Source organism: Drosophila elegans, unplaced genomic scaffold, assembly GCF_018152505.1.
Source record: "Drosophila elegans isolate 14027-0461.03 unplaced genomic scaffold, ASM1815250v1 contig_476, whole genome shotgun sequence".
Taxonomy (NCBI): domain Eukaryota; kingdom Metazoa; phylum Arthropoda; class Insecta; order Diptera; family Drosophilidae; genus Drosophila; species Drosophila elegans.
Window position 1 is genome coordinate 10,152,059 of NW_024545863.1, and position 22,121 is coordinate 10,174,179.

The following is a 22,121-nucleotide window of genomic DNA, read 5'->3' on the forward strand; positions in this document are numbered from 1 at the left end:
AGTAAAGAAATAAAGAAAGTCATTTTATATCGGTTCTTCAAAACACAATAAAAATATATTAATCTGCGTTTTAATATAAGCAGTCAAACAGTCAGGCTAGAAATAGCCTATTAAAACGCTTAAGTAAGAACTTAAGATTTAAGTTTATTTTTTAGATGATGTTTCTGGTACATTTAAAAATTATTCATTGCATTTCAGCTGTCGATCTTTAATAACAGCCCATTCGAAAAGTTGTTAATCGGGTAGTTTGGGGTTTTAAAATTCAACAATAAATCCGGGAAACAACAAAAGATGGGATGAATTTCAAAGAACAACTATTATTTTAGTTAATCTGAACAGAACATGAAACTAGGATACGTTTCAACTCGAATTTAATTGTGGTAATTAGCTCTGCTTAAAGCAGCTTTCAAAGTTGACACTTCTTATAAATAACAGATTAAAGCAGGTTGGATTATCAACTTCACTGCACTCGCGCGGACGCTTAGTAGTGCCGACCCATTGCACAATCTCGTTCTAAACTGTCATATAAATGTGATTATATCGACCCGGTCGAGTTTCACCGCACCGCCCTTTTTTCGCAGTCAGACATTATGACAACTTAATTGAAGGTCCTGCGTGACCTCAGTCGGATGCCAGGACATGCGTGGCCACCGACACAAAGCTTAGTGCAGGATACTGATCACGCATCCAATTGCATCAAATGTGATTACACAATTAGGGTGCGGCTTACTGTGGCAATTTGCTAGCCATTTTATAAGAAGTTATGAATCGGAAAAAATACTTGTAAGTCGCAACTCAAACATCCCAACTAGCGTATCCAAAGGGGTTGCGAGATGCATTCAATTGCGTTTTATTAGAGTCAAGTGTAAGGCCAGCGATTTTAAGGCACAATTTTTAATAATTTAATGGAAATATCTCCCTAACCCTCCCTAAGTCCTATGATGCGACTTGGGAACCCCGCGCTCGCTAACAGCCTGACCCGCCCCTTAAAAGCTTGTCAGTTAATAGAAAACAAGTGTCACCGCCTCTAGCCAGCTTCATAATTAAGTCGAAATGAACCCGATGCAGAAGGCCAGTCCGAGCCCAAACAAGAAACTGGCCAAAACGAGCGGAATGGTGGAGGGCGCAGCCCAGGCAAGTGTTTGCAGTTTAATGGAATTTTTAATTTCTGCCCGCGTTGGAGCTTCAGCACTGGGAATAGCTGACATTATTACAAATTTTTTACTATTATTAAAAATGCAGAAAACATTAAAAGCGACACAAATTTGTAGCCGAAAGTCGTGCCGGCCAGCTGAAGCCGAAAGGGGGCAGGATGATTACTTAAGTGGACATGGCCCCCAGCCTCCAGCGAAAGTCCGGTAGCCAGTGCATAAAGAGTTCCAGCAGAAAGACCACTGCACTGGCCATCATGGCGAGTGCCAGGGCAAAGAGCGCCGGAGCAAAGTGCTCCAGGTCCACTTCTGTCTGCGAGGCCCTCACCAGGCTGCAGTCGGGCCGAGTGACCATCCACTTCCTGTCGTTGTACTGCTTCAGGCCACTGGCTCGAAGGTGGAGCAGGGCGTGGGCCAGGTGCTCTCTCCACGGAGAGCCCCTGGGCATTATGGATGCCGCGTCGTACCGCGAGTCGAACTGTATCTCCTGGAGCTCACAGAACTCGACCTCATCCATCCGAAGGTCCAAGAGCAACCTGTACATTCTTTCGAGATCCGCGTGGAACGCGAAGCGTCCTTGGATGATCCTTTCGGCTCCCTGCTGCAAGGTCAGGATATTGTGCTCGCCAGCTCTGCAGATTTTCTTCGCATACACTTCCCTCACCAGCGGGATACTGGAGTTGAAGATGTGATAGTTGTATGGTATGTTTTCCATCCCGATCGCCAGGTTGCTATCATACAGTGCCTGCAGGCTCACAATACTCCTCAAACTCTGGGTGAGCAGGGAGCCCACTATAAATGCGCCGTAGAACTGCATCAGAATAAAACTGAATATGCCACTAAGGCTGATCAGCAGTCGAGTGGAGAACAGCCGGAAGGTTTCGGGGGCAGGGCCCTGCTGCAGATAGGCTTCCAGTATGGTGAACCAAACGAAGGACAAACGACTCTCGACATGGGACAGCACCCGTTCCTGCCTCACATGCATCAGAAGCAGTAGGGTGCTGCCAGTGACCAGAACCAGGACACACCACCACACCTGGTTGCTCAGTGGCTCGAAGAATATGTTACTGATGTGGCTGTGACGTGGATGCCGAAAGATAAAGTGAATGCTGCGGAGGAAACACTGTACTGGGACTCGATGCAAGTCAAGTTCACTGAGGTCTACTTACTAGGCGATGTGCAGGGCCGGCGAGTACTGGACGTAGGGATGTCTGTCCAGCAGAAAGCGAATGGGGCACACGGCAAGGTCCGCCGCGCGACTCGTCACTTGACCCATCACTCCCGACCAGCTGCCATTCTCCAGCAACTCGCCCCACTTATCCGTAAAAACGATGTCCAGCCTGCACCGAAAGAAAACACGTAATTCCATTATTAAAAGGCTTACCATAAATGGTAAGAATGTTATTGATATTACTAATTTCAAGGCGATGTATTGGCTACAACAAAATTTCATATATTAATAATTAAAATTAATTAAACCTTAATTGGGAAAACACAACTTCCTTGAGTCACCATTATTCAATTTTAAATGTAGATTAGTTATATCTACTTGGATAAAATTCTATTCTTTATCAATTGTCAATTGTGTAAACACAGATTAGGACATTTATTGAGTAAGTAACTATTTTTCTGAGCGTGAAACCTCGTTAACTAGCACCTGCTTCGTTCAGAATTTCACAGACCCACCTGAGATTGAACATGCGCTCAACGAGTTGAAACAACTGATAGGTCTTCCGTTGCATGGCATCCAGTTGCAGGAGCTGCTTATCGTCCGCCAGGTACTCCATGCTATCGAATCCAGGAGGCTTATCTGTCAACTGGGCAAAGGATGGTAAGTGAAAGTCGAGAGGTGATTGGACAAGGTCATATTCACACGTACCACTGTACTGCCCAACAGAGTGATATTGCGGAAGTTGCGCCGCCGAATTACCAAGGTGTTTTTAAAGTTCTCCATGACTTGGTATCCTCCAGAGGCAGACCACTTTCCTTTTTTTTCAATTATCAGAGGTGTTGGAACTTGCTGATTGATTCGGTATACATCATAGAGATTCCAGGATGTGCTGAAACTATTCGTTTTAATGCTTCGTTTACAGCTCCAAAAAACATACAATTGAGAAGGATAACTTTATGAACATAGCAAGGGAGTAAGGTTACTTCGGTCCACCGAGGATCAAATACCCTTTCAGTTATAAGCTAAGCATTTAATATATACTTCTATTTTACAAGTTCCTATTTATCAAATTGTATAAATGCTTTAGCATTGAGTATACTCTATTAGTTTCAAAAATATAAAGACCATTTCAAAAGTTATAACAATAGAGTTGCAAAATAATAATAACTTCTAACACAAGAACAGAGGCTTATAAACGGACATGATAGCATGTCTCAGAGAAACATGTTTGTCCTTCAAGATTTTTGGGCATTTTGAAATAAAGTTGCGTAATTATAACTAAATTAAATTCGAAATCAGACAGACCGATGGACATGGCTGTTAATCCTGATCAAGAATTTATATATCATCAAATACAATTTACCCTTTTACTCCATAAGTAACGGGTATACAAATTGCTAAATCTACTAGTTGACGTCTTGTCTAATAAATATGATAATGTACTGCCTCACTTATCTGGTCGCCTCAAGGCTACTGTGATATCGGCATCAATGCCCATGCTGTAGCCACTCAAGAGCTGCTCAATCAGCTGCTCGTCAGCCAGGGATTCACATCCAGAGCCGAGAATAAACCATGCCAGCGAGTTGTTAAAGTACCCGGCCTCGGAGGCCACCTCGAGCACACGACGCCTCACAAGGATGTGCTCGAAACTCAGCACCAGGACCGCCAGGCGCGGAGACTCGCGGAAGCTGAGATCCTCGAAATTCGCCGACATTCCTGGCCGGTAAAATTGCACACGATAGTTGGCCAACAATTTCTGGTGGCATTCAGTGTGCCAGTCGCCACCGCCACCGCCATCAGCATCAGCATCAGCATCAGTGCCGCGAACCACCAGGACCTGGCTCAAGTGTTCCGAACGCAAAAAGTCCTCGAAGGCTGCGAGCTCTAGGAAATTGGTATTTATGCTTTCAATTTGCGGCACGCGTAAAAATGCTGTTAAAATTATAAAAGACCAAGAAATAACTTTCACTTGCAACTTAATCATTTTATATGGCCACTTTAGCACCGACTTCTTCGCAGGGACTTGTGTTTGCTTTGTGCGGGCTTCTGGCGTTTTTATAGCATTTCATTTTCCCCTGCATGTGCATAATTTATTCACATTAATCATATCGGTGTGTTCTGGACTCATGCAAATTGTGCGGTTGACAAGAAAATTATTGTGGGGATGCATAATACGCTGAACACTTTCAAAGGATTGCGAGTAGTGTTCAAGTGCGGCACGAAATATCTAAAATAAATTAAAAAGTCTTTAAACGAAGGTTGAACTTTTAAATGCCATTAAATTATTTTTATTGTCTTTCGAAGGGTATTCTGTTGTCTTTGGAAGTGTAGGTGATAAGTAGCTATAAGCTTATAAGAAGCTATAAGTTAAACCGAAATATATCACATGGCTTTATTTATTATATATTAAATTTAAATTTAAAAGACAAACCTAACATACTTTGAAATGTATATGCAAAGTTAAAATGTGTCCCCATTCAAAATAGTGTGAGGCCATTGCCCGGACACAGTCGGACTATCGATCAAAGCTTCATCAACTCCGCAAAGCCCCGTTTCGAGTTACACCTAGTAAAAAGAGGGCTCCCACCAGTATATAGCAAAATCCAATAACCAGACGCAACATTAAGCAGGACAAAGCTGGTGGCATTAGCGTGACATTATCCGACTGCAGCCAAGAAGCGACGAGAAACGACAAAAACGCGTGTTAGCATCCACGAAATGGAGCCAAGGACCTTAGCGTGTGTCCCGTCCAGGAAAGTGTGAGTGGGGTCGTACTACTGGACGAATGTGGCACTGAAAATGCTGCGAAACTTGAAAGCAAATCCTGCAGCTTGCAACTTAATTTCATGGCACGCGGCATGCGCGAGTTGCAGGGCAACTTCATTCGGGCAATTTGCCTCACGACAGCGTGCCATGTGCCAAAAGAGGAGGGGCGTAGATAAGACGGCCGAAATGAAGACGGGATGGAGTCCTGCAAGGACTTTAAGACTGCACCGAAATTAAAAGGAATTACATTCAATTTGTTGACATTCTTGCGGATACGGATGCGGATACGGATGCAGCTCACCCTTTTGTCTCTGGCATCCTTTTGTGTCCTGCTTAGCTGACTTTCGCCGGTAATGACAAAAAACATTTTGCGCAAGGCCGCATGCAAATGAGCAGCAGAAAACTGAAACAGCGGCAGGAAGAACAAGGCCATTCAAATGTATTCATTGCGAACAGGGGAAATTCCCTGGCATTTTATCGCAAGATTTCCATCGAATACGCGAGTTGCTTGCTAAAAAAATCTCAAGAGCACGGAAATTCTGTCTTCACACATGCAGGGAATGACAAAAGCAAGTGCGCATACGCCCTGTTTGCAAGCCAGCGAAACGTTTTAAAATTCCTTTTTAAATTCGCTGTTTGTATTTTCCTCTGTCTCTTTTTTTTTTCCTTGACATTTTCTCACACATGGCAGACGATTTCACATTTGCAAATGAGCAAGACTATGTGGGAAAATTAATTTCTTTTTTCGAATGAAAATAATACGTTTGCTGTAGACATAGCACAAATTTAACACAAATCGCCGGGGGCTCATTTTGGTTTAATATTTTGTACCCCACCAGCTTCTATTTTTTTTTTTTTAATATTTGAACAAAAAAGTTTTAGCTTTTTAGTTTCATTTTGTATACTCCAAACGTAGGCTGCAGAAAGGATTTGGCAATGGCTGCGTAAACTTTCGGCCGGACCCTATATTTTAATAGAACAGCTTCTCTTTAAATTCTGAGCATGGTTTCTTCAGTAATTTTTATGACCCAGCCCATTACATTGCAATGTAAAAGAGCAACACAAAACAAACGACGAAAAATTTTAATTAATTTCGCTCCCAAAACAGGGAATAATATCATTATTATTATTATAATTAAATACGATTTCTTCAAAAAATTACAAATTCTTCGTTCTCCGCTTTATTTTTGTTTATAATTAATTTCACGTTTCAACTGCGGGGGATTTTAATTGTAGGTAAGTATGCTCGCAAACGGAAAAACTTGTCCATGGGCCAAATAAAAGCAGTCAACAAAAAGGAAGCGGAAAATCCCCGGCAGCGATGGGACGGAGCTCGGAATAAGTCCCTCGAAACGACAAAAACAATATGCGACTCATTCTTTTCGGCCTGAAGCGGTAGACTTATTGAATAAAATTTGCCTGAATTTGTGATAGTTCTTAAGCTTAAAAATTTTGCTATGAAGTTTTTGCCTAAAAAGAAAGCACAATTTGCGAAAGAGAATATGTTTATTTAAAGCAATTATAAGTTAAGAAACATTTAAGGAATGCCGTTTGCAATTCAATTTAATAAACTGTACCTTAATTAAATGATTTTGTACTTTTCCTTTTTTCTCACATATTTCCGACTGAAAGTTTACTTCGTTGTTAGTTCCACACTTCATGGTCGTTTAATGTCGGCGCGAACAGTTTTATTTGCCAACAGCAATGGGCGAAAAGTCTCTCCGCAGCTGCGACTGGGCCGCATAAAGTCAACTCATTATGAAATTACTGCTAGAAACTAAGCTGCCCGAAAAGGGAAGAAAGGCGAGGACGAAAGCCAGCAAGGAAAACAAATTAAATTTAATCGATTTGTTAAAAACTGCCAGCAGCACCAACCAGTGCAGGCACGAAAACTGAAGTGCCGGGTGCGGACGGGTTGCATGGTAAATTAAGTGAGGGCGTGTCCGCACTCCAGACGGAGTCCAAGCCGGAATCAGCAGCAGGAGGCCAACGAGTAGCTCTTGGCCACTTGTCGACTCTAAGCGCATTCTAAACAAATTAAAATTCAATTAAAAAGATGAAATGGCAGTGCAAGGCATGAAAATGCTCGCAGGAGTGAGACCTTCAGCCAACTGCCATTGCAGAGTTCCATTTTCTGATCGAGTTACTTGGTCGCCGATAAGCGCAGTCACATTTATTTAATTTAGAGGCACTACTGGGGAATGCCCCCTCCATCATTGTTTTTTACAGCTCACAACACCGTGAAAAACCGAACACCGATCTCAATCAAAAAGAAGTCCAAATAAAAAACGTTCTTCACTTTTCCCCTATTTATTCTGCGTGTACAAAATACGCGCTGCAGTCGAGGCCATTAATGCTTCGCTCGTCACTCGAGTGGGGCTTGAGCATCATTTCCAATTACGAGGCCTCAATGCAGACGGCTTAGCGGCTGTCTTCGGCCAAGAATGTCCGCTGATGATTTTTGGTTGTTCCCTCATCAGTGCCAGTCCTTTGCCGGTCACGGTCATCGATGTGCCAGCTCTCATTACGGCCACTTCTGTGGCCTTTGGCGGGCTAAGCCGCCAACTTCCATTTGCCAGGCTGTCCTCCGTCGGCTGCATTAAATTCTGTGTCCCTCTCAGTTCACGCCATTACCGATGCTCATTCCCGATTCCCCTTGTCGGATGTCCGGAGCTCTTTTTCTGCGTCCTAGGTCTGTTCGATTTGGCTTAATGGCCGGAGGGAATGTTGTCACTGCTGGGACCGTAATGAATTGGCTGCGGATCAGCCTCGGTTCTTCTGCCTGACTCAGTTAACTTAAAAATCCCCAAATTATACGATGACCTTACGCAGATTAACATATGGAGCTCTCTTGCAAAAAGGCGCACTCTCATCAGAAGGGAGAATACAGTTGCTTTTAAAATTATAATTAATTTCTCATTTTAGCCTAAATTAAAATATCCCGGCCTAGATCTGGCTTAAATATAAGCCGAATATCAACATCGTAACAGTACCTCATCGATATTGCCTGCGTATTTTTCACCTACAATTTTTCGTAATGTAAAATCATACCGAATTTTTTTCGTACCCAAATGCTATGATTTTTACATCAAAAGTTTGTTTAAAAAGTCTTCGAAAATAATTCGTTTGCTTTACAATTTCAAAAAAAATGTGCAAGTAAATCTTCCCATATTTTTTAATCGGATAGTTTGTTTGATATGTTCTCAATATGGACGGCAGTACAAGTAGTGACGATTCGCACTTTTGGATAGGGAGTAGGATTCAGCTTAGTATTCATTGTTATACCCTTGCAGAGTGTATTATATCAGTCAGAAGTTTGCAACGCAGTGAAGGAGACATTTCCGACTTTATAAAGTATACATATTCTTGACCAGCATCACTAGGAGAGTCGATTTAGCCGTGTCCGTCTGTCTGTCTGTCTACGCAAACTAGTTTCTCAGTTTTAAAGCTATCTGCATGAAACTTTTCCAAAAGTTAGGTTCTATTGCAGGCGGTATATAAGTCGGAACGAGCTGGATCTGATGACTACATAATATAGCTCCCATAAGAACAAACGGGAAAAATGAAACAAAATTAAAATTTTGCTGATTTTTAATTATATTTTTTAAGTTGTAAATTGTGTTAGTCTTAAATTTATTTTTCAAATTCCTTCGGAATTAGTAATGGTTTAGTAATTCAGAATTGCGCGTTTAGTTTTATAAAAATTGGAAAACAATCGAATAATATACGCATAAAACTAAAAAATTGAGATGTCTTAAAGATGTCTTTGCCGAAATTTGCTTCTTTTCATGTTGTTAATCGAATGTAACTTTCCCAGAAATTTCGGGGAATTCAAAAATATTATCGGCTTATTTAATTAACTTTTAAAGGTCAGCTTGCTATTAGTTTTTTTTTTGGAAAATTTCTAATTTAAAAGCATTACTAAATCGTAATTCCCGGAAATCGTGCGATGCATTGCAACTTGGTCTTAAATTATTTTGTTAGTCTTATTAATGAAGCGGTCCGAATGAAAACATTTAGTAAGTGTAATTACTTATTCGAATTCTTAAGAGGTGTTTTTGTTCAATAACAATATGTTGGATACCACAAATTTAAGTATATTTGGTCAAAGTTCAGATTAAAAAATCTTATGAGTGTTTTTATAAAAAAAAGACCGACTTCTCTACGCTGTTGCTTGGATTTGGCATCGATTAAAGCTCGTAAAAAAGATTAAAGATTGTTTGAGTGGATGTCATTGCTATAAGAGTTTCTCTACGAATACAAATATTTATTAATCATCTCTCAACTGAAGTGGATTTCGATGCAGGTGAATGGGCATGCTTACACATCTCCAGCTCAATGGTCCACTCGAAGCATCGATCTGCAAATCATCTTTGCTCCAATTAAAGCCAGGTCGTTGGGTCACTTGGCGCAATTAAAGGTCTGACAATCACCTCAAGGGGAATCGACCCAGTCTCTCAGACCCGTCAATAAAGGAGCTTAATTTAAAATTTAAACCCTTTTCGCTGGAGGCGGCGACCGCAACGTTTCCTGTCCCAGTCCTCAGTTCTCAGTCCCGAACCATGATGCAATGATGAAAAAAATATTTTCTTTTACATCCGGTTGAGAAGGCTAAGAGGAGAAGGATCCAGGAGCAGGAGCAGAAGCAGCAGCAGCAGCCAGGACGACAGCAGGGCAAATAATTTTTACAAATTATACGCTCACATGCCAACTGCGAAAGGAAAGACAAACAGAAATTGAGGAGGCAAAAAATTTTATGAAATGAGCGAAAGGGGGAAATCGGGCGATATCCTTGGAGAAAAGGCCATAACAAGTCGGACCGATGATTGGGTCCGCTGCCGGACTCCGATTCGATTGACTGCACCAATAATAACTTCAAACAATGGACGGCCAAGTAGTTTCCCCTTTTCCGCTTTCCTCGCTTTTTGCCGGTTCCGCAGTCGGCTATGTTTGTTTAATTTTTGCCACCGCTGCGTCTTGATTCGCTTCAATTTTACACTTTTCTATAGGGTATCGTAAATTCGAGCCGAAGATACATTTTTTTGTTTAACTCTTAAAAAGTCATTTTTATCCTTTAGATGATACAAATTGAATAAATACTAGAAAAAAAGTAAACTTCGACGAGCCGAAGTTCATATACCCTTGCAGCTATTTCAAAAAATAAACATTCTTGATATCATCAAAATTATGATTGACTTGCGTGTATGTTTACCTTCAAGCTATGATGATTTGCAGCTCAATTATCTGATAGTTCCTATGGCAGCTATATTATATCGTTTTCCGAATTTTATTAATTTAAATGCGTAATTAATTTAAACTGTCAATTATTAATTAATCAAAAAGAATTTCTAAAAACAATACAAAATAAAAAAGTTAAATTATTATTTTATTTATTTTTATGGGAGCTTTATGTTATAGTCGTTCGATTTTTATGAAGTTTAAGCCGTAATTGTGATATATTTAACCATTAATATATGACGAAAAACTTAAAAAAAAATAAAAAACACCAAAATTAGAATTTTATGCTATATGCTATAGTCGTCCGATCCGGCTCGTTCCGACTTATATACTACCTGCAATAGACAACTTTTTGGAAAGTTTCATGCATATAACTTTAAAATTGAGAGACTAGTTTGTGTAGAAAAGGACGGACAGACGGACGGACAGACGGACATGGCTAGATCGACTCTCCTAGTGATGCTGATCAAGAATATATATACTTTATAGGGTCGGAAACGTTTCCTTCACTGCGTTGCAAACTTCTGACTGAAATTATTATACCCTCTGCAAGGGTATACAAATCGAACTGTCTTATAGTTTTGATATGAACTGTATAATATGTTCCAGAATAACTCTTTGAATTTGATTAAATTCGGTTAACGATATCATAAAGATGTCATGTCTTGAAAAACAGCTGATCTATAGGATATTTAGTTTTGGTAATAGCTTCAAGGATATGTACATTATGGCCGATTTTCACAGATGTTTAAGGGTGTCTACGCTTCGGCGTAATGTAAGCATTGCTTTTCTTTGCATTATTTTTCCTCCGCTGATGACTGATGCCTTTGCTGCAATTGTTCCAATCGGCCGCCAACTGTTCGTTTCCGCTTTTGTTTTTCGCCCGGGCCTTTCTTCTACTTGGGCAGCAAAAAGGCTTCAAATTGAACGGAAGCTGGCCACGAGTTATGCCCGGCTAGTTCGCCGCCCCACCCCGCCCCACCCCACCTTCCGCACCGCCCACTTCCGCCGCCCCACGACCACCACCCGCCCCCTGCCGTCGCTCATCCCTGGCCAAGGCCGAGGCGGAGGCTTTGTTCCGTGTCGTGACTTCTTCGGCTTTCCCAGCATCTTTTGTTGTTCTCCAGAGGGATGGGCGGTGGAAAAGCTCCGGTGCCGCCCTTTTGTCGCTGCGCTTCCGCTAACCTTTTTTTGGTTCTCTTTTTTGCCGGCCCAATTTTTGCTGCTGCGCTGCCCAGTTTGATTTGCGCCGATTTCTTTTCATCCCAGGGCCCTTTAAAGACCGATCCGTGCCCTGCCTTTTCCATCAATTTGATTTTGTTAGTTTCCATTTCATTGAATTCTCACATATCCGCATCCGCACTCGCATCCAGCTAGTTGGCGAAATTGTGCCATTAGTTGGCGTTGTCCTTGCTTTTCCTTTTTGTTATTTTTTACACTTATAAAAAAATCACAGTCAGTATCTGAGATATCCCATCTATTTCTAAAAAGGTTAAAATACAGAATAAACTGGAAATAGTTTTGCTATTAAAAATATGTAAGGTTTTTCACATTAAAAATTAAAAATAAAACAGTAAATAAAATCAGAAGGGAAATTGTAATCTGAAATAAACTGAACCGAATTTAAACTTGGATTTGTATCTAACTGTAACATTAAATAAAAATACAAATAAATAAACATATATGGATTTGGTATTAAATATACGTCTTAGCCGAATTCGATTTAATTTTCCATTATCCATTAATTTTGAATTTGTGCTTATACCAAGCTGGAAACGCGAAGGGTGTTTGGCTATGCAAATTCAATCGATGTTTAAGCCATGTTTTGAAGCCTTTTCCATAAATAAATTTATTTTAATTAATATAAGTAAGCCAAAAGTAAGACGACTTTCTGCATAAAAAAAACTTTCACATAAAATAACTTTGATTTATTCCTTTAAAAATGTTGTTTAATGTAACTATACGAAAATCGGAACCAAAACATTAAAACCAAAATAGAATCGTTAACCGAAGCTGTCGATTCAATACAGAAACGGTTCTAGATCCTTAATAATAAAAATAACAAAACTAATAAAAAAGCTTTGATTTTATTGTCCTCGGCGCATATTTTTTTCAGTGCATTCTATTCTATTATATTGCGACGCTGCCTTTTTTGTTGCTGCATTGTCTGCCGCGTTGTCGTGTTATCCTGCTGCCAACAACAAAAGGGTTTCGGCCATAAAATAACCAATTTGCATAGTTTAGTTAGTTGGACTCTTCCGCCTGTGACACTTTTTCAGCGGGCCTACGGAGGGTTAAAGGGGCGTGGGCGTGGCACGTAACCCGGGGCGGGTCTGCCTATTCCCGACCATCCTTTCCTGGCCATAATTGATGACTGTTGGTAACGAACAACAACAGGAAGAGCCAAAGCAATGACGAATTTTAAATTGCTTCTTTTTTCGTGTATAGATTCCGAATTGAAGTTAATGGAAAAGTTGGCGATAAAAATTGATTGCATATTTCTGTGTTCGAGTGTGTATTTTTCTGCATTAGTACTTTGATTTTAAGCTCTTAGTTTAAGTACTTGATTAAGCATACAATTGGTTCGGAATCAATTTATAGTTTATTATTTATTTATAAGAGTGATACATTTTTTCGTTTTTACAGACAAGCTTTTTAAAATAAAATTTGGTTTAATAAAGCCCAACAGAAATTTCAGTTGAAAAACTTCAAAACTTAAGAAAGATGGGTATATACTTTTAAGCAAAAAGTTGTCATTAAAAAATGCAAGATTGTTGTTTTCTTTCTTGCTCATTCTTCTGGTAAAATATTTAGTTAGAAGGGGCCTCCTTGTTTTTACTTCTTTAACATTTTTGCTTGAATGGAAGGTACACTGCACATTCTTTGATTTTTTTTGTTTGCAAACATTTTTTGAAGCAACTGGAAGTGATATCTTATTCAAATCAATTTAATTTTAATGGACTTAATTTGACACAACTCAGTTGAGCAAAAACATATATAAAAACGAGCACATAATCATAATTTTTTATCCAAATGATTTGTGATGCGTTTCCATATCAATAAATAATTTTATCATTAAATTACTTTCTGATTAATTGTTAAAAATATGTAAATTGCATTGTTAAACGTAATTGAATGATGCAGCCATAATTCCACAGTTTTTCATTGCAGCTTTTAAAAAATTCCTCCCAGGCAGTTCAGTTCTCGAATTTCCACGTAAAGAAAAACACTCGAAAACTGTTGGGGCGTGACCTGCGGCAGCTGCCAAAGCCCGTCCGCAGACCATTCAATTTTCCCACCCCCCTGAGGTCACTGGCTGCCAACAATTTTCATAATCATTTAACGGTTTCGCGGCTGGAAAATGGGCGGGGTCAGGCGGTTCAGGGCCACTCTCGATGGCCATTAAGTTTATCGAAGAACGTTCGAAGAGGTCGTATTTGAAGTGCGGCTGCAGGGCCCTCGCGCACACTTGAAACCAAAATCGGCGATAAAGTTCGACCTGAAAAAATGATCTAAGCCTTAGACATTTTTGATTTATATTTAATTTTTAATTGTTCAGGATTAAAATGGTTAAGGTATGTAGGCATTTGTAAAAAGTAAGAAGATGGGATAAAACATTGCACACATTTTTTGTTGAATTCTGAGGTACTTAGTATTAGTTTTGATAAAAATCGGCACATTATTGCTATTCTGTTTTTGTCTTTCAACTGCCGATAATATGCGCATTACAGCCCGACATAAATTAATGTTTTTATAAAAAAATTGATAAATTCGTTGCACAAGGGAATTTGTTTAATTACAAATTATATAGAATCATTCTAATTTCAAGTAGGTAATTTTTTGAGTGCACTCCGCCCGGCGCTCACCTTTGGCCTTTTTGGCGCTCAAAAACCGCACACTCGACTCAACAAGGTGGCAACTTCCACCTGCTCCTGGCCTAATGCCGCTTGGAGCCAGGGCGACTTGGCCACTTGAGAGTCAGTGGACCAGGAAACGCGGAAATGGCACTGAGCATCACCGTCTTGGCCCGGCCAGAAGTTTGAAGAAGTTTAAAGCACTCGAGACACTTTGGCAACTTTCTTCTTGGGTGCAAAACGGGAGGCCCCAAGGGCTTATCAAACTAACGACCTTTGTTGATGAGTGGCCGCCCGCCAAGGGGTTTATTGATTTTACGACGGGAAAGCGGAAAACTGACGAGCGACTGGAAACTGCATCTGCATAATTGGCAATGAGTTATGCAGAATCAATGGGTCTCTCCCAGGATTGACACATTAGACGCTCGGCACCGATAAGACCGGCAAATAAATGGAATGAAACTGCACTTAACGTCACCCCGATTGACAGCTCGGAGGTCGAGTTGCGAGTAGCGAGGACCGAGGTGCTGTTTAAGCCCTTAAAACGCTTTTTCCCGCTACGTTACACACCGAAATCAGTACCAAGAATGGGCTGGGCTCATGTCCTCCGCTCGCTCTCAGTTTTTACGCTCCCTTTTTATAACAAATTGGATTTGGGAAAAATCGCTCACCTTTCATTTCACCTGGATTAATGGCGCCGAGGCGAGCGATGAGTCTCCGGCGCACACAATGGCGGAGTGTTGACGGCTAAGTGGTGGGTTTCACCGCTGTACACTTGGCAAAATAACAAATATACTTTAAATTAGGCATTTTTAAACGTACAAGTGCGATGATGACAGATAAATATGGCAGGAAACGTTCAAGTTGGGGAAAATTGTATGCCAAAACAAAATATAACTAAGTATGTTTTGATTTTATTGCTCATTCCTGAAATGTGTATAGGTAAACAATTTAAGTTTGCTTGGCAATAATTAATTTTCTTAATAAATAAACGGAAAAGTGTTTATTAGTTCGTTAAAATACAGAGCAGTGACTTGCAAAGATGTTCCCTGTGTAACAGATTTTGCCAGCAGAGGTTTGGGAAAATACTTTTCGTTACCTTTTTTAGTCAAATGGACTTGCTGGGATTTTGCACGCTGATTGGGCGAGCTGCCAGTTTGGACACCTGTAATACGATGAATAAATTAAGTGGTTAAGTTAAAGTAATTGAATAGCGATTAAGTTGGGTTCTTGTTCTTGTTCTGCGTTGATGGCAGGTAGGGTAGATTGGATTTCTTTGTCTCGACTGCAGCTATTTTTAAATTCAGACTGCCAACAAAAACCAGACACAACAGACACCAAGCTTTGCTCCACATTTAGACTTCGGAGGGTAACAAACAAACTCCCACCCACAGAAACAAAATGTGTTGAGTGCTTTAAATAGAAATATGAAAACGCTTCTCCGTTCTAACTCAATAACATAATTGTTGCCATTTTCGCTGGCTGCATTATGTACCCACATTTACAACACATTTCGCGAGCATATCTAGTTACTCAGACACAAAACTCCCACTCACAATGGCCAATATTTTCGCTGAATATCTTCCGGCATTCGTGTATCAGTGCAGTCCATGCTAATGGTCTATAGCCTACCCCCTACCCCCTACCCCCGTACTCCCACCCCTGTCACCGAACTTCCTTCATTGTTGTCAGCATTATTTGCATATTGTGAGCAAAATTTACTCTCTCGCATTCAGACAATCGCACTGCAAGTGGGTGTCCTGACTAGAACAGGGATAACAAAAAAACACTAAGAGAAATTATCACTTTGAGCTCTCAGGAAAAACAACATTGTACGGAGAACACAACTATAGCTTATCCGCGAACAATTTGGTTTATTTATTGGATATTACTTTTAGAAAGGTTCAACAGTGCGTAACAGAAATCTCTTTTAGTTAAAACTAATTTTCTCGAACAGACGGAAAACGGTTTTCATAATTTAAACATAATTTTACATCAGTAACAATGGAAATGTATTTTAACCCACACTTGTTCAATGGACACACATTTTATAAAACATGTCCTAAAAATATTTTAAAAGCAGCATTGCTTTAATAGTCCAAACTAACAAATGTACGAACATAGATTCTAGAAACACCTATAAACAATGTTATTTGTAATTGCTTGAAGGTAAGATGTACTTAGCCAGAAATTTATAAAAACATCATGTCTAGCACTATTTTTACTCTGTAAGGCAGCAAAATAAAAGATTGCAAGGTAGAGAAAAACGGGAAAAAAGGAGTCCGACCATTTTGGGGCGTAACTCACAATATCACACTCCTTTTCTTAGATTTCCTCGGAGTTTTCTTTTGGAAGGGGACCACAATAAACTTTGGGTAACTCTTTATACCTTTTCCAGCTGAATCAAGTGAAGTGAAACAGAAAAAGGCATAAATAAGCTAAACAAAAAGCGAAATTTGCCAATAAACGGGGAGAAAAAGTTTTCTAAGGGCATACAGCAAAATCGTTTGAGTTGCCATTTAATTTTAACATATTTCTGCTCAATTGTTGCATAATCAAGGCATTAAAAGAAACGCTTACACCATTGGCCTTCTTTCCCAACTTTCCCCACGATTGCCTGCCCCAATTGGCAACATCAAAGTCTGGCATAAATATTTCCCTTCGCCTTTTGTTTTGTTTGTGTATTCAGTTTTGTGTTACAGGTGATTGCATTTGCCTTCCGTCTGTTTCCCTCTTCTGTTTGTTTAGGTAACAATATATTGGCTTTCTGAGGCCAAGACCAGAGAAAACGGGTTAGGGATTACTTGAGGTTTGGGGAAAAGGGTTAGTCAGTGCAAAGTTTTCAACGGAGAGGGTTTCGCGGATTTGGCTGGCAAATATTTGTAGGAAATATGAAAATTTTAATGGTTTACGTGACGAATTTTAGAACCAGTTTGTGAGCAATATTTTGGAATTTTTGAAGAAAAATCTGGATGCGCGAGTATAAAAAGCAGGAACGCTGTAGTTGAGTGGCCATCAGATAACTGAAATAGTGATGTCCTTGAATATGTTGTCTCTTTTAACTTTAAATTCTGAATAGCATCTAAAATAATTTGATTTGAGGGTTGAACAAATATATTTATATAAAAACCGATACGATAATGCGATAGCGATAATTTCCAGTACAATACAAACAAATGGCCCAATATTATGTATTCATATGTTACTTTAATATGTCGGTAGCATTTGTATTTAATGGTCTTAAACAGAAAATTTAACTGGTGCGCATTGGTTTAACCCTTTTTTGATAAATTTACTATTCGATTTCCAGATAATATTGTACACCAATATTGGGTAAACTAAAATCAATCAACTTGTATTCGGTGGTTCTTTTTCCAACTCTTATATTTAACTTAGCCATACATTACTCTGACTTACTCCATTTCACGTATAGATTGCTTGGCTCTCAGCTGCAATCGAAATTAAACCCGCAACGAAAGGTAAAAAAATTTAACAAAATGGAATGCTGAAATTATTTCCCCAGGTCGTTCAGACACACACACTCGCACACAACGGCTCGCAACACGATAAATTGCTAGTGCAATGTTAGCAATTGCTGTTAGCCATTACGTATCCGCCGCGTTGCACCAAAACAAGCAGCAGCAGCAGCAGCAGCAGCAGCATCGGAAAAAGCACACTTGATTGATGAAAAACCTTTGCGAAATGTCAATCCAACATAATTGAGTCATGTGCTGCCCGTCCCACCTGCAAAAAAAAATAAGTGTGGACCGGCAAAGGGAAACGTGAAAAGTGGCAGCTGCAAATAAAAAGTGGCAGAGTGGAACGCGTGTGCGGGGTCGCCAGGGTACGGGTATCAATGCACTCTCCGAGTGAGCACTGTACCAGCCACACTGGCGTTGGCCAAACCATCATTACCAGCGCCATACGTCGCGCCAGCCGCAGCTTAAAGTCACTCAGGTGCAGTGGCCAAGGCGAAATGCACATTATATTGCCTTCTGTTCAAATGCGTCAGCGATGCTCTGGTGACTCACGCTCACGCGGGAATGATTTTGGCCTGCTCACGAACCTTTATCAACTTGGCCTTAATACCCGCTAGAGGCTGAGTAAAATGATGATTTCGGAGAACCGATAACACATATTATATGTAGCTCTAAATATAAATGCCTTACTGTTGAATTAATTATTTTATATTAAATATTAAAATTAAATATTAATTCACAATATTCAATGCAATGCATTATATATTTTTGATGATTTATTATTAAAATATTTTAAGAATATTATTAATATTACAAAATTTAATATTTTCATATCACAAGGAGACTACCATATATAGCCGCAATATTCGAAATCAGAAAAAAATAGCAATTAATAAATGACAGCGGCTTTATAAGAGTTTGTGCGTACTAAAAGTTTTAGAAAGTCATTTGGTTCCGGAGAAAGCTGGTGAAAGTGTAAACAAATTTTGGCATAATATTGGAGCTGTTGGGGCCGGAGGAGCAAAAAAATTATTCGGCACGCTGCAACAAAAATATATATTTTGAAATGTGTATTTATTGAGTTGAAAGCTTACTAATTTTTTGTCACAAAATTTAATATCAGAAATTTTGTGCGTCGAAGGCGCGATCGGCACGATTTTTTTACCTCGCTAAGAGGTAAAATCGATGAAAATCAAATGGAAAAATATTTAAATTGAGTTTGAAAACAATTTTAAAATGTTCGAAATAAAATTGTTTAATGATTAAATATTAAGATTCAATAAACATTACATACATTTCCAATTGGATTTCGGTTGTACTACAAACATTTAAATTGAAACTGAAAAGATTGCTTAATTATTTCAATTTCGAATTAGTACTTCCACAAAAATTCTGTTTTCACGGTTCCAATTAAAAGTTAGAGCACTCGCTTTGCATCCGCCGTGAGCATCACGTTGCCACACCAGACCTGTAATGGCAAGAAAATTAATGCCGGCAAGTAAATGCTGCTGACTACAGTCCCTCGGCGGCGACCAGGCGATATACTTGACGATGATGATGGCAGGGCGATGGAACCAATGAAGGAAATCCAGAGGAGCCCTGTGCCTCGCCCACCTGCAATAGACCACAGAACAAGTGGCAGCCAAAGCCGTTCCAAGTAAGTGTGACAAAATATAAATCTTTCCCTTCACTTTAGTGTGTGTGGATGGGTGGATGTATGGCAAAGTAACCTGAACACATAAGCTGCAGTTGGTCAGGGCGCTCGTAAACCGGACACCCCAGCTGCAGCAGGAGTTGCTGATGCTGCTGTTGCTGCTGTTGCTGCTGCTGTTGCTGTTGCAGCCAAAGGACCAAACATCCTGGCGGCCGCATCAGCTGCAGCTATTTACGACCTACGCCAAGAGAGTTCATCTGAAGGCTCTCACTTGCGACTGGGCGAGGGGATGTTTTTGGGGCATGGCACTTGTTACGACTCGACTTTCAGGGGTGGCGAATTCACCGACTTTGTGGGGTAAGGAATACAACGGGAAGTTTAGGTCGAATTTTCGAAAATTGCAAGGGGTAACGCTTTTAGCACACATCACTTTAGCACTGGAGTCTCCTGCTGGATTACAAAAAATGTTTATAGGGTTCGTTTAAATAAAATGTACTGTTTTTTTAAACTAATATAATATTCCAGCGCTGCAAGCATAAGCTTATTTTTGTTGCGCTAGTCACATTGACATGAGATAATCCAGTCAATAAAATCTATTACTTAAAGCTAACAGTTTTTAATAGTATTAAAATTACAAAGTTATAAATTTATGAATTTCATTCTTATTAGTCCAACTAAGATATATAAAATATATCACAAAATTTTTTTTTTTTTACTAAAGTCGTTTTGTACTTTCTTCTACCTTAAATTGTTGCCTTCCACAATAATATTGTACTGCCATAACCACTATTTCCCCATGGAAAAAAAAGGGAAATAAATTCACATTTTTAACGAGAAAGTCCCACCATATCACGACGCTCTCCCAGGGACATTCTCTCGCGCATTTCTGCGCCTGCTCCGTACCTCTCTCGTGAATGCTAAAAACGAACAACCCAGAAATTGGGGGAAAATTGTCGCTTTGGGAAGAGAAATTGTGGCACTCTCTCAGGCCTTTCCCAAAGCACCGTTTGGTGTGACATGAAAGTAAAAACAAACCTGGCCGAAAAATCATACAAACGTAAAGGAACTGAGGGGACTTTCTTGCCAGCGATACAGCAGCCCTGTGTGCGTGTGCCACAGGAACCCACTCTCACACACATGTGCCGACTTGGCCAGGACCTCAGTGCATATGCTTGGCACACAGATACACGCGGAAAAAGCCGGACCAGATCCAGAACCAGAGCCAAAGACGGAGAATATGCAACGCAATCCCCTTGGGACCTGGCCAACTGTTTGCGCGCACTCTCAAAAACTTGAATGCACCTTAAACGCCGAGGGAAGATGCGGGAAGGAGCATAAAGCTCCCTCGAACTTTGACAATCTAAGCAGTTTACTGTGTCAATATGTTACGTTTGCTGCTCGTCCCACAGCCCAACTTCGCATAACTTATGCATGCAAATTTGAACGCTGCCGTGCCCCGCTTGCGAAAAGGTGAAAGACAAAAGCAACCAAATCGCACCAAATGCGGTTATTGCAGCGATTATTTTAATGGCTCTTCTCGGTTGTTTGATGCCACAGAACTTAACGTACTTACGCTGTGCATGATTTCTCCGCTTTTGTGGAGCTGCCAATGCAGATGTATTTAACACCTGCGAAAGTTTGGCCTCCGAAAAGTCATTCATCGTGCATTTCCTGCAGTAGAGTCATTTGCTAGCTTGTTCCTGCGACTACAAGTTGGTTTCATTGGGCAAAAAGCGATTTGAAATTCAAATTTTTAAGTTGCCGCAAAATCGAAAAGTTTGGCAAGTCCCATCTAAGTGCTCGATGGCAAAGTTGCCCAACTAAAGTTTCGACGGAAAAATACTTTACGTCATGCGATTGATATTTTTTCCGAAGAAATCGCAACACGCCAAGGAACAAAGAGTCTCTTTTTTTTAGATATATTTTTTAAAAGAGTTTTATTTGCAGAAAGGTTTTCAGGTGCAAAACTCAGTATCATTGATACTTAAACTTAAACTCCAAAACATTTTCGAAATTTAACATATATTTGTGCATCAATAACTTTCAGAAATTTATCTAGTAATTCAAACAAAATATGCTGAATTATTATTATATATTTCGCACCTAAAAATGCACTTCCCTCCTGAAAATTATAATTTTCCACAAAATTAAACACAACAGATCTTGGGAGTATTTGCGACAACTGGGTTCATAATTCACGCAAAGTTCAGGCGCAACTGCTTGTTCTTTTATTTCTTATTTCTTATTCCTTTTTAATTTACACTAAATATTGCAACGACGTCTGAGTCGACAGGAACACAACAGGGCGCAGTTGCAGTTCCGCGCAGCCACGCCCCTCACAGTGCCCCTCACAGCGCCCCCACCAAGTCGTCTGCGTTTGCTTATATTTTATTTGTGGCCAAAAATTGCATTCATGAATAATTCAGTGAAGTGAAAAATTTGGGGTTTTCTTCGCCCGTCTCCCATCGCTTTTCAAAAAAATAAACTCTGCCAGAAAAGAATTCATTTTGTATTTTCTCGCAGCCACTTCCGCGGCTTCCGCTCCCCTGCTCAGCACGTTTTGTAATGTGTGCGGGTTATCAACATTTTGGGTTAATATTTAATGTAAACGACAGACGGACCACACTGCGACCGCGTTGATGGGGCTCGGACTCGTGAGATCCGGATACGGATCCGGGATCCGGCATCCGGGATCCGGGATAAGGGAACAGAGAACAGAGAGCCTGGAACTCCGACTCCCCGGCCAAGGTTGCTCTTGGTTTGCATAACATCCGAAATGGAGTGCCCATTGCTTGCCATGTAAATGAG

General features: G+C 40.1%; 1 protein-coding gene across 1 annotated transcript; it reads right to left on the minus strand.

Moving 5' to 3' along the window:
• Positions 1 to 1,320: 1,320 nt before the first annotated feature.
• LOC108141017 (glutamate [NMDA] receptor subunit 1) lies at positions 1,321 to 4,306 on the minus strand. The gene is made up of 5 exons (XM_017264093.2): positions 3,774 to 4,306; positions 3,031 to 3,211; positions 2,838 to 2,968; positions 2,321 to 2,491; positions 1,321 to 2,260 (listed from the first exon to the last, which is right to left on the minus strand). Exons 1-5 carry the CDS (start codon positions 4,304 to 4,306, stop codon positions 1,321 to 1,323), a joined length of 1,956 nt encoding a protein of 651 aa, XP_017119582.2.
• Between the last annotated feature and the right edge of the window lie 17,815 nt (positions 4,307 to 22,121).

Coding starts and splice junctions, on each gene's coding strand:
- LOC108141017 (XM_017264093.2), bottom strand. CDS start 4,306: ATGATTAAGTTGCAAGTGAAAGTTATTTCTTGGTCTTTTATAATTTTA. Junction 2,969..3,030: donor CTCTGTTGGGCAGTACAGTG/GTACGTGTGAAT, acceptor TCCTTTGCCCAG/TTGACAGATAAGCCTCCTGG. Junction 2,261..2,320: donor CCGGCCCTGCACATCGCCTA/GTAAGTAGACCT, acceptor TTTCCTCCGCAG/CATTCACTTTATCTTTCGGC.